The 12,674-nt window shown below is 33.2% G+C and overlaps 1 protein-coding gene across 8 annotated transcripts; it reads right to left on the bottom strand.

Annotated features, from left to right (window-relative positions):
* Positions 1 to 221: 221 nt before the first annotated feature.
* Positions 222 to 12,408, bottom strand: LOC147477742 (protein argonaute 10-like). 8 transcript variants are annotated; one of them, XM_086584471.1, is made up of 6 exons: positions 2,716 to 7,135; positions 2,519 to 2,624; positions 2,090 to 2,347; positions 1,767 to 1,981; positions 1,185 to 1,331; positions 222 to 598 (listed from the first exon to the last, which is right to left on the bottom strand). In XM_086584471.1, the coding sequence occupies exons 3-6, from the start codon at positions 2,192 to 2,194 to the stop codon at positions 490 to 492; spliced, it is 576 nt and encodes a 191-aa protein (XP_086440597.1). In that variant the 5' UTR covers positions 2,195 to 2,347; positions 2,519 to 2,624; positions 2,716 to 7,135; the 3' UTR covers positions 222 to 489. The 8 variants fall into 8 exon arrangements, with proteins under 8 accessions (XP_086440597.1, XP_086440595.1, XP_086440596.1 ...); XM_086584467.1 differs by adding exons at positions 11,578 to 11,701; positions 12,291 to 12,408 and having other exon boundaries at positions 223 to 598; positions 2,090 to 2,874; XM_086584468.1 differs by having other exon boundaries at positions 223 to 598; positions 2,090 to 2,874; positions 3,063 to 3,153; positions 3,247 to 7,140.
* Between the last annotated feature and the right edge of the window lie 266 nt (positions 12,409 to 12,674).

Genomic DNA, 12,674 nt, shown 5'->3' with positions numbered 1-12,674 from the left:
AACATGGATAAAATCACCAGGAACAACATCGGGGTGTGAAGGAAAACAAAGCCAATTCTGTATAACTAATGAAAATTATCACATTACTAAACCAATCAAAAGTGTACTCGACAAAAGTAAAACTGGGAAAGGAGAAAAGGATCTCTTCAACCCCTATGTCTTTCTTCTCTCCTTTTCGTTAACTTGTTCTATACCAAAACTACTTGTTCTCTACCAAAGCTAACAAGTCTGCCTTTAGATGTGTGATTATTAGGAAAGTGCAAAGAGTACACAACATTACATATGCAATATCATCATTGTAAAAGAGGCCATGCCTAGCTATTCTAAAGTCAATTATTTGGGGACTCCTATAAATAATTCTTGATACTACTGATATTGTGATACATCATTAGTTATCGCACCGATCAGGAACATGCAATAAGCTTAAAATTGCTGACAAAATAAATTCAGGTTTTAAAGATGAACAACACATACCACAAACACGAGCAATCATGCATGTGAGAAGAGCATAAGATGCAATGTTGAAAGGCACACCAAGACCCAGGTCTGCAGATCTCTAATACATTTGACATGATAGCTCTCCATTGGCCACATAAAACTGCCAAAAGACGAGAGAATAGAGGAAACAATAAGTAAAAATTTACATCAATGTAATAGCCTAGAAAAAATGACCAAGTCCAGCAGGGATAACCTGTGCAAACATGTGGCAAGGTGGTATTTTAATAAGTGATACTCTAGCATCTTCCAAACTGTAGGGTTATCTCTTAACAAGTAGGGTGAGGTGTGGTGTGAAGCAGTTCAACTTGAATGTATTTCACCACATCAACATGCTCTAATGTTACACACTTGACGTAAAAACTTACGTAAAAGAAAGCAACCTATGAAAACAGTCCTAATTCATATAGGATCATTGTTCAATAGATTTTGAATCTAACTAATGTGTTTTCCATTCGCCTTCTATTGTTTCATCTTCTGGGAAATCAATGACCTTAATTAGCCAATGTTAACTATCTTACACAGCAGGAAACAGAAATGGAAAAGACTATCCACCTGGCCAGTGTAGAGCGTAGTCTATGAGATGTACAATCTGGATTAATCACATCAATGCACCTCTTAACGAAAAATCTTTGCGCTAGAATAACAACTACCACCAGAGAGAATGTTACAGAATTTAAGAAACTCGCCTTTGGGTGGACAGTTCCCTTAAGACAATATCAAGAACTTGTAGAGCTTCTTGAGGAGTATCAGCAACTTTTCCAGCCAGAAATTGCTGTAAGTGCTGCAGGTCAGCACGAGCAACAAACTTGATCATCGCCTTAAATTCCCTTCGTCTGCTTTCAAAAAAGCCTAAATTAGAACCTTCGGATGATTGTAAAGTGAACCAAAGGTCAGCAGCTTTGTATCCTTTAAATGATTCCAAACTGCAAGTAGTACTGGGTCAATTAAGTTAGAGAACGGTTACTTTAATCTGGTCATATTATGGAGTAATGCCCGCAACAACCCTAGCATGAAGGAAGCAAATTTTATCATTTTTGTAGGTAGCATAACTAGCTGCTCTAATTGTTCAATTTTTTTTTCTCTTACAACACATGGAGGAGAAAAACCATTGCAGTCTCATTTCCCATATGTTAAGGAGAGGTATTGTTACAATTACGAACAAGGTCCATGGATAAAAAATCACCACAAATCAAACCCATGAGAAATTTAAAAAATATACATATATATATTTCAATGAAAACAAATTCCACAAGTAATGGAAAACTAACCTGGCATCGTTAATATTATGACCTTCATCGACCAATGTTATACTAAATTCCTTTGACGTAAAAGGAAGTAATCCAGCAGTGTAAAGGCTATTCTTTCCATCATAAGCAGGAAGCCTCATACCCAAATCAGACTCTCTATAAAGCTTTACCAACTGAGCCATTACAGCTCTATTCAATCTACGTGAACTCACCACAGGCTCAGGAGTTATTGTTACCTATATATATTAGTAAATTAAACCAACAGAAAACAATAAAAAATGTTTTAACCAATTCACACAAATTTGCAACAATCATAAATAAGAATGCTACTACTTAGTACTTACATGATAATGATTCAAATCTTTGTCTGGCAACTCTGCAAGAAAATGGTTGGCTTTGACAATGCATTTAGTACCAGCTTGTCCGTAACCCGGCCTACGGTGAAACATAAGACCTTTACTCGAAACGAAAGGTTCCACCTGAAGATCATGATGAACCCCTATTTCTTTCAAATTCTCCACCACCTGAATATCTTTGCCTTTTCCTCTACTCCTTCTATTTCTAGCTCTCTTCTTATTATCTTTGAGACACACTGGACAATTCTGTAAAGGTTGGGACGCATAATTTTGTTTATTCATGGAATTCTGTAATGGTTTCCTTGAAACCACATGCTTCTCTTGAGAATCTTTCATTTGAACTTGAGGAAAGGCTGAATATAGCTACTAATAACAGCCATTAATCAAAGAATTAAGACCAAAATAAATCGAAAATACCTGTTAATTGTTGATGGAAAAGCAGACAGTAGCAATGGTGGGTAGGGTGGAGGTTGTAGGTTACTGGTGATGGTGATTGTGCACTCATTTTGGATCCTAGTTATATCTATTTTGATATTCACTAAAATAGGTAAGTTACTACATCGTATCTCAGAAAATGTTAAAAAAAATATTTAAAACAAATGGTAGAAACATACCTCCTCAAAATTGAGATTTAATGAAATCAGTAGAATATTGATCAGCTAATCGTCCATAACAACACAAGACTTGCAGGACGCGAGAGATAATATGAAGCGCTCATTAAAGTGCCCAGTTACTTCAGAATGGGATTCGGTTTGAAATCTCTCATAAACATCCTGAACAAGCAAGGTTCTATTGATAACAATGTTGGGTGGCATAAGCATCAGCATATAGTATTCATGGCACTTATTTCATCAAATGAATAGCATATAACAACATAAACAATTAAAATTAGAAAACCTTAAATTAGCATCTAACATCAAAATAAGTAAAAACGAAAATGAATATGAGAGTGAAATCGAACCTGGTACACGTGACCCTAGCGTGAGAGAGAGAGTATGTGAGAACAAAAAAAAAAAAAAAAAAAAACTAAATGCCTATCCTCAATCTTCAGCCTGGGTAAAAGAGATAGAGAGGGGAAGGGAAGATCTATTAGAGGAGAGAAGAGAAGCTCATGTTTATAAAGGAGAGAAAGAAAGGAAACAAACCTGGAGAACGACTCAAGTCTTCTTCTTCGATTTTTGGTAGTGGTTTCGCGGCTCCTCCTTATTTTCACGAGGGTTTTATTAGATCTTAACCGAACATCAAAAACCAGGTCTAATCTAACGATGGACGAAACGATGGACACAACCGTGGCCAAAATGCGAAGTAAACCCCAACTACACAAACAATACCCGACGGCCACTTAAAAACTTGGCCACGGCTTTGGGCCGTTGGACCTTGGCAACAACTAATGACCATGGCTAAACCTAGGTTGTACCTGTGGCCAAAGCTCAATTTTCTTGTAGTGAATTGACATACTTCTCACTGGAAACAACTAATGAAGCCACAAAGATCACCATCAATGGGAACCCTAGCAAGCTTTATTTAGCATGCTAAGGTATTGTAAAATTGGATTAGTTTTGTGGTTCAAGCATTAAGAGAAAAGTAGTACTAATTGAACTTAAAAGTCAATGTGATAGAAATGCATTGTCATTGCAAACAATTTTAAATCGACATATATAGTGCATATATAACTTACAATAATATTATATGGACAAAATCTAAAATGAAATATCATTTCCTGAAAACAACTTCTTAACCTATTATAAGACATCAAAAATTAGTAGGAGTTGCACACAATGAAGACATGCAAGTCATATGAAGCATGAAAAGTTCATATGCGTTGTCCATGTGCCTTATAAAGTTGGATGTCTTGCGACATGTGCAGACTTTAGATCTAGCACCTTCCCTTCTAGGTTATTTGTCTACCTTGTTGCCAACTTCTTCTATATGTTGCACACATAGCATGCTCATTCTTGTCTAGTCTTCAACCTTGGGTGGTTGACATCTAGTCGTTTGCAGGTAGAAAAGTGTTCTCTGGTGTAAAACCTTTCTTGGTTCACGTTCAAATTGTTCCATCTTATTGAATTCCTTTGCCTGATCGACTGTCAGTACATCTTTTGGAGCTAGATTGTTGAAACATATACTATGCTCATTCATGAATTCAAATGTTATTACATAAGAAAAGCAGTCTAGTTTTGATGAAAAACTATCCACAACTAATAAGCGAGCAAGTATAAGCACTCATTTTGTACTGTTAAATCAAAGCAAGTCATACAATGATTTATGTATAGGTTGTGAATGTAAGTTTGATTACATTGTCTACGAAACATAAACAACTTCAAACCACTTAATACCAACCTAATAGTATACAATTATCTAAAATTTGAAAAATAGTTGGAAGGAAGATATAGCATATATGTCTGGAAACAAATAAAGAATGAACTCGATAACTACCAAACATGTAGCTAGCGACTGTAACAAAATCAAATTCAAGGAGCATTTCACGATTTTAGGCAAGATTTTTTTTTCACTTGTGATGTGGCTGTGTAGTGGAAGTAGCTAAGCTTATGGTGGAATCAACATAGTGATGCTCTCTTGCTCATTGTGAAATTGAACCACGACGAACGAATACAAATATAACTAAATGTAGTAAAAAATATTATAACAAAAAATGAAGGCAATAATAGGGGGAAAAAAATCAATGATTTCGTCACGGCAAGATAAATTTGGTTGATAAGGAACCATGTATAAAATCGATTATTCCCAAAATATGAAGAAAAGAAAACAAAAAGAAATAAAAATAAGTATATTCGTTATCACTATGAAATACTCAAAAGCATCTCAAAAGCATACTTTGAAGACACAAAATTAAGTTGGAAAAATAGAAATCTGAATTAAGAAAATGGGGTAGAAGGAGCAAATCAAATATTCAAAATGTAGATTGAAATAGAAAAATAACATTTAAATAGCAATAAACCTTGGTTAGATGCATATGTTTATTACTATAAGGCTTGAATTCTGAAATCCCTAAAACTACAATTGCGGAAAACCCAGAAAACATCGATGCATATGTTTAAATAGATTGAAGGGCATAATGGAAAAGAGTGTGTGTAAACTGTATAAAGTCTTTGGTTATCTCTTTGAGTTGAGAAAAGTATAAGCAAGTAACTTCACACCGGTGATTTAACTTTCAAAATCAAAGTAACATTGTTCCAGTGTTATCTAGAAAGAAAAAAAAAAATTATGGATGCTTAGACACAGGTAAATTAAAATGAAATGCTATATCTAAAGCCATAAAATTTTTGAGAAACGCAGAGTCATATGTTGCCATTCATCACATCCTATGGAAATCAAACATTAAGATGGAGCAAGAGGGTTGCATGAAGAATTAGTACAGATGAAATCATAACTCATTTTTTGCAATGGATACAGATGAAGTTCTTTCGGCATTAATGGTTCAAATCACGCACGAAAATAAAATAGAGGAAGGCAACGTACAATAAACTGTTTAAGATTAAATTCAAACTGAAAGTAAAAGTGAAATTAGTAAATAGGAATCTTACCTCTTCCATTGCAGTTGCAGAGAATTTAGAGGAATAGAACTATGAGAGAATAGAGAGTATGCAGGGGTAGAGACTAATTAGAAGGAGAAGTAGTTAGGGATTAATTAGAGGATGATTTACTTTTTTTTGTAAAATCTGGAAATGGTGTTGAAATGGTGCAAAGAATTTAGTGTGGTTTCCTACAAATTGGAAACAAAGTTTTATTTACTCACTTGCATTTATAACGAAGCAAAGAATGCCACCGGAATAATCCCTTGGGACTGGTTTCGGAATTTTCTGACCGACTGATAATGTTTTGGAGGGAGAGAGAAGAAATAAACGTGGGTTTTAGTTTATTAACGAAAATTGCACGGAAACAGTGCATCTGTTGCTTTAGTAGTTTTTAACTTTTTATGGGAAAAAACGTAATTACAATTTTACCCTCACAATTAGTACTGCCCGAAAATTTAGGAGGTGAAACTTTTTAGTACCCTTTTAGATTTAAAAGATTGGGTTAAAAGTGAGAATACAGAACTAATAGACGGCGGCAAGTTTTCCCATTATATATAAGATAAGATTAGGGGGTGATTATATTTTTGGTTTTTGTAAGTGCTTACTACTTATTCTCACTGTAAGTGGTGGACCACTTTTTTCTGGGTGTTTCTTTTTCAGCTACTTATAAGTGGGTGGCCCTTTTTATGGTACATTTTTCTATTTATAAGTGTCAAAAGTGTAAGTAGCAAAACTTGACTTACAGAAACTTATAAGTAGCAAACACTTATAACACTTATAAGTAGTAAGTACTTATAAGTAGCAAAAAACAAACACCCCCTAAATGGCTAAATGTAGATCACTAGTATTACACACAATCATCAACATACGTAGTTACATACTGCTAATAGTCCAACGAAATGGTCAGAGTTAAAGTTTCATAAATTCTAATGTAAAAGAAAACTTAACCAAGGTGCTTATGGTAGTTTCTATGTTGATAATTAAAAATTGGGTCTTTTTGTAGTACGTCACACTATATTAGTGCGTTTTTGAATTTAGTCACACAAAGTTCAAAATTTTGATTTTAGTCACACTCCGTTAACAAGTCTGTCTCAAGTCGTTAGTCAACGTATTTGACTATGTTTGCCCGTACGTTGACCGAGTATGTATGTATATATATATATATATATATATACATTCCGATTCCTAAAAAGACCTTAAATAAGTACCAAATCTAAAACAACTACAACTTCACTTACAAAATAATTTAAAATCTAATCTTTTGTGCATATGATTTACTAACCATAAAGAACATCTCTATAAAAATTCAACTCGTTTGATATCCTCTAACATAGATAAAAATTGTTGTCCACTTTTGAAAAAATATCTAACGGTCTAGAAATGTCTAGTTTTTGCAATCATCTTTTGTCAATATTAAAAATTGTTAAACAAGTTGAATTTTTGTACAGATGTTCTTTATTGTTAGTAGATCATATGCACAAAATATTAGGTTTTAAATCATTTTATAGGTGAAGTTGTGGTTATGTTAGATTTGGTACTTATTTAAGGTCCTTTTAGGAGGTATATATATATATATATATATATATATATATATATATATATATATATTTTTTTTAAAATGATATATTGTAGAAATTAATTTTTATTTTTTTAAATTTCTTATGATGGATATATTGGTTCATTTCTAAAAAAAAATTAAATATATATATATATATATATATATATATATATATATATCCGGTCAATATACGGTCAAACCTAATCAAATACGGTCAACGTACGGCTTGAGACAGACTTGTTAACAGAGTGTGACTAAACTCAAAAGGGCCACTAATATAGTGGGACGTACTACAAAAAAGACCCTTAAAAATTCCTTTCTTCTTGGTCACTAAAAGTTGAAAGAAAAGACTAATTAAAGAGGTAAAATTTGTAAAAAAAAACGAAAAAGAACAAAAAGGACAAAGTTCACTCAAAAGACCAATCAAAGAACAAAAAGGTCAAGAAGCAGTACTGTACAACACAGGAAGATAGCAATCTTGGAAGATTTAGAACCCCAAATCCACCAAGTAGATTAATTACAGGACAATCACAATTATGATAGGACCCAAGAGGAAAGAGAGACGGGAATGAGAAGAAACTTTCCGTCCATGATGATGGACAAGAATTAATCTAACCAATCGGTGAGGCCAAAAAAATGTACAATCTTCCCATTCAAAAATCAAGAGTACCATCATCCTCCTCATGATGTCATGAACAGGGCAATACTTAAAACCAGTGACAGCACAAAATCTACGGAAATCCAGATCTATGTGTTTCTCATTCACCTAAATAAGTAAATATCCTTCCAAAGCTGGAATATAGGCATGCATGGAAGCTAACATGAACAATTAAAGACAAACCATTATAAGTTCTGCTTTAAAATACCACGTACTAAAATTTTAACAGTTGCAGAATCTCCAAATTTGTATGAGACTGTGGTAAGCAATAACTATTCTGTTGGGATGGGCCAAATGGGTCTTGATATTTTGGCAACTATTTGCCAAAATGAACCCACCGAAATTTCAATTATATTTTAAAACAAAGTTAGGATTTAGAATAGAGTGGTGGGAGACAAAATTGGTTGTTAGGGTGTGAGATTTGGTGCCTCTTTAAGAAAGCTTTTATAACAATCCCAATTTTTAAACAACATAAATTATATGATTTGAATTGAAAATAACTATTACATTATGAAGTTTAAGTTGTTCTAGAATTTGTTTGACTGTTGTTGATTTTTCAAAATTGTTTTTACTTGAATTGTTTGTTAGAACTTGTGTAGGTATTTTAGAATAATTTTTTTTTTGGCTTGAAAACATTGTTAAAATGTACCCATTCATATAGATATGGACCTTGGGTGCTTTTAGACCCATTTGAGGCCCATAGGTTAACTTAAACAGACTTAAAACATTGAATAAACAATACCTGCGAATTTTCTCTGTAAAAATCTTATTATTCAAAAACAAAACCCTAGCCTCCATTAAAAAGAATATTTTTGATTGAAAGAAATAAAAAGAAGGGGAAGAAAAAGAAAAGGGTTTGGAGAAAAAGAAACATGGATATTCTTTTGCAAATTCAATTTCAGGTGAGTAGACATATTTTTATCAAATATATTGTTTTTTGTGAATTTTATCTTGTTTGCTTTATAAATGCTTCATTATCATTTTATAAAAGTTCCATATTTAATTATAAACGTTTGCTATTTGTTTTGAAATTTTAATTGTCGATTGGAACGATGATATGTTTGCAGAATTCTATGCAAGTACTGACTTGTGACTTGAATTCGACTAATTAGATGATGTAACTAGTTTTTCGACAGAACTAAACAATTTTAGTTCTCTGAGTCATATTTCATTTACAATTGGCCTTGATTGATTCCAATTTATATACTCTTGATATAGGTATTATGATAAGTGGTATTCCCCGAATATGCGGGACGAACCAGGTTGTATCAATTAGACATAAATGTCTTAAATAAAGTTTGATTATGAATGGAAATTTGACTGGCTGAGATAAATCATTTTATTGTGATGTCTAACTCTGTTTTGCAGGAGGGTAGGGTCTATTAATCTTTTATGCAGAAACGTAAATATCCCACCCTAAGACGACATGTTGGCTTAAAGGTAAGGTGTATCAAACTCATATTTAATTAGATTATTATATGTATATTTAATAAGTAGAATGTAAGTGGTATTTATGTTGTGAGTTATTTTGGAAAGTCGGAATGATGAGTATTGTTATATGAGATTCTTGGAATTGTATATTGGGGGTGAAATCTTACTTGGGAAGAAACTACATGCCGTTTTGAGAAAACGGAACTAACTTGTTTTTCAAGTTGAAATGATTGTAATAGTATATTCCTTTATTTGAAATATTGAATATATTGTTTTTATATTTTTAGTCTTACTCATACCAGCAAATTCAATTTGCTGACCCATGTTTGCTTTGTTTTGCAATGTGGGTGTATTCTTGGAAGCATAGATGATGAAATGCAGTGGATGAGGACACATGATTTGGATTTGCTCTTGGAGTCTTCTGGTTTAAGTTTTTCTAAAGTGTAGGTTTTGTTTTGAGACAGATGTAATAAAGTTAGTTAGTTTCTTTGTAGTTTAATAATGTGATTGAAGGATTGTACCGTTTGGTTTTAAATTTGATATCAGATTTTAATATAATAGTTGATAATATGTTATTAGGGTTTCGTTTCATTCTGGGTTTTCAGATGATTGAATATGGTGACGATTGAGATAATTATATCTTGGATAATTTCCTATTTTAAATTTTCTGGAAATTTGGGGTGTGACAACTTTGGAAGAAGAAAGACTTGATTCTTCTCTTTATTTGTTTATGCCCAAACTCTTTGGTAGTTGTCTACACCATTGAAAGTTGTAGAGTTGAGAGAACATTGTTGTGAGGAGAGAAAGAGAGAGATTTGTGAGTTTCTTTTTTGGAAACCTTAGGGATTCTTTGGAATAAATGTGAGAGCTTATTGTATTATTTTGACTATTCTCTCTATTGAAAATTTCTCTATTTGGTTGTGGATTAGGCGCAAGTTAAACCACGTAAATCTTTGTCTCTCTTCTCTTGATTGTTTGTTTGAATTGGTGAGTAGTTTATATTGTTTACTACTTATTTAGAAATTATTTAGTTGATTTCATACACCGTAGTTGTGGGTTGTTGTTTCTACTACATTTGATATTGGTTGTTCACTTCCGTTGCATTGGGTTGGTGCGTTCTATAATTTCTAGGGCACAACATATTCAAACACACCAGTTAATCTCACATAAAACAAATATAAACATAGAAATTAAGGACTTGCCTATGACGGATGTAAAGGTTAGGACACAGAAAGGTCTCCGTAATTCTTCTACACACCGTAATATCTCTAAACTGTCAATAGGTTGGAAAAAGGGACGCATGCTTCTGTATAAATAAAGCATAGTATAACAGCGATGACGGTCAAGAACTTAGGAAATGACACCGTAAAATGTTTACTGCAGGAAGATGTTTGTGTGTGTGTGGGAAGTGTCTTTGTAAGTAGAGACATCTAATAGGTCGGGGCGGACACTGAAGCCCGATTGAATCTGAACCGATAAGATAGGGACTTAGGACTTAAATGTTGTCCGATAAGACTATTGGCCCAGTTATGGACATATCCCCATCCGACCTAATAACGGCTCGGCCCGAAAACTTTTTTAGTTTTTCAAATAAGTACTATTAAATTTGTAACTACTCGTAAACATAAAATGTTAACAGGCTTATGGATTAGTGTTGTAGTGCCACATATAAAGCTAGGGTTCAAGTCTTACTACACTCTATTTTAGTTTTTTTTAGAGAAATAATAAAAAAATACACTATTTCCATGTAACCTTATTAGACCTAGGCTAGGCCTGAATCCAATCATGTCCAACGGGACCTAGACCGGGACTTGGACCTTCTAAATGTAAATATAATTTGGACTGGATTTGGACATAGGTGAGTCCTGTTCAAGTCCGGCCCGTTGACATCCCAATCTGTAAGCTTCTTTCCAGAATTTTCACATGTACAAAGTAAATATAACCAATAGTTAAAAGGAAAACTGGTCATGCTTTCAAGGAATATTTGTATGTTTTTTTTTTTTTTTTTGAGAGAGAAATTTTTTGTATGTTATTAAATTAGGCACAAAAATAACTGCAATCATTTAAGATTCAACGTACAAATAAAACCCAGTCATCGACACCATCATGAAACTGTGATCACCTAAAATACTAATGATGGATGTCAACTAATGAATAAGGTTATGCATATATCACAACATTCAATGGTTGCTGAGATTATAGACATGATCATTAATTCAAGGCAAGTGATTTTCTTATCATTTCCGCTGAGCACAATTTTTACCTTCATAAAAAGAATAACAGAGAGACTCACATAGTCATATGTGCCGAAATGGTGAAATCAGCCAGCTACATTCTTAAAAACAAAGCTTTCTAACAAGCTTACTTGCACGGGTCTGATTTCTCCGGGTGCGTCTTTAAGATATTAGCCTCCAGACCTGCATCAACAAGTGATCATGTATTGTATATAGATAGCACGTTCCAAATGAAACCCGGGTATAAGAAGGATATGATAATATGATATGTTCCTTCATATCTCAATCTAAAAATATATTAGTCTTAAAATCTGACCTCATACGTTAACTGTGTAACTACATACGAAAAGTAATCGATAATAAAAATTAAAATCTGACAGATATCAAATCGTTTTGACCCCTTCAATCCTCAGTTGGAACTAGATAGCCAAGTCACCAGAAAAAAAATATAAGACTGATGACTAGCAGGACATAAACAAGTTAATGGAACTCACTGGATAAACTAGCACATAAAAAAAAAACAAAAATAATTATCATTTTGTGATAACAAGAACTTACCTCTGATGACTGTGAAAAGGTCAGTCACAAGAGGTGATCCCGATTCACACAGTGCTTTTTAACTTAAGACTGACACGTTGTTTTAAACTATTTCAATCAGAAAGAAAACTTAAGTAACCAAAATAGTTAAAAATAAAATCTTAAGTAATGAATCAGATTTAAATCATTATATATATTAAATAAGCAATTAAAAAGAAAGTAATTAAAGCCCTACAGATATTCCTCTGATTTCCTGTGGTGCTACTGTTGTATGTCGAATCTGGAATTTAAGAAAAATAAGAAGTTTAAACATGGTTTTACGACTGTCGGAGTTCTCCGGGTCGAATTTTGTATGTTAAACTGTTAAACTGGTTCAACATAGAATCGGTTTTAATACCGGTTTGAACCGTCCGATTCAAGTTAGAAACCAGTAAAACCGGTGGTTCAATCATAACTCGGTTCAAAAACCGGTTCAATTCGGTAGTTTTTACTCAACCCGACCGAGTTGACTCAACCCATACATTAAATATTTGCATTTATTAACTTAAATATGTAATATTATTTAAAAAATTATCAACAAAGAACCGGCCAGGTTTTAGTTGAACCAGTGGTTTGAACC

Source organism: Coptis chinensis, chromosome 9 (genome assembly GCF_015680905.1).
Source record: "Coptis chinensis isolate HL-2020 chromosome 9, ASM1568090v1, whole genome shotgun sequence".
Taxonomy (NCBI): Eukaryota; Viridiplantae; Streptophyta; class Magnoliopsida; order Ranunculales; family Ranunculaceae; genus Coptis; species Coptis chinensis.
The sequence above is the reverse complement of the archived record's forward strand: the minus strand, read 5'-3'. Positions and strand labels throughout refer to the sequence as shown.

Coding starts and splice junctions, on each gene's coding strand:
- LOC147477742 (XM_086584467.1), bottom strand. CDS start 2,437: ATGAAAGATTCTCAAGAGAAGCATGTGGTTTCAAGGAAACCATTACAG. Junction 1,332..1,766: donor CATAATATTAACGATGCCAG/GTTAGTTTTCCA, acceptor TTTTGAAAGCAG/ACGAAGGGAATTTAAGGCGA. Junction 599..1,184: donor AGGGAACTGTCCACCCAAAG/GCGAGTTTCTTA, acceptor GTCTTTTGGCAG/TTTTATGTGGCCAATGGAGA.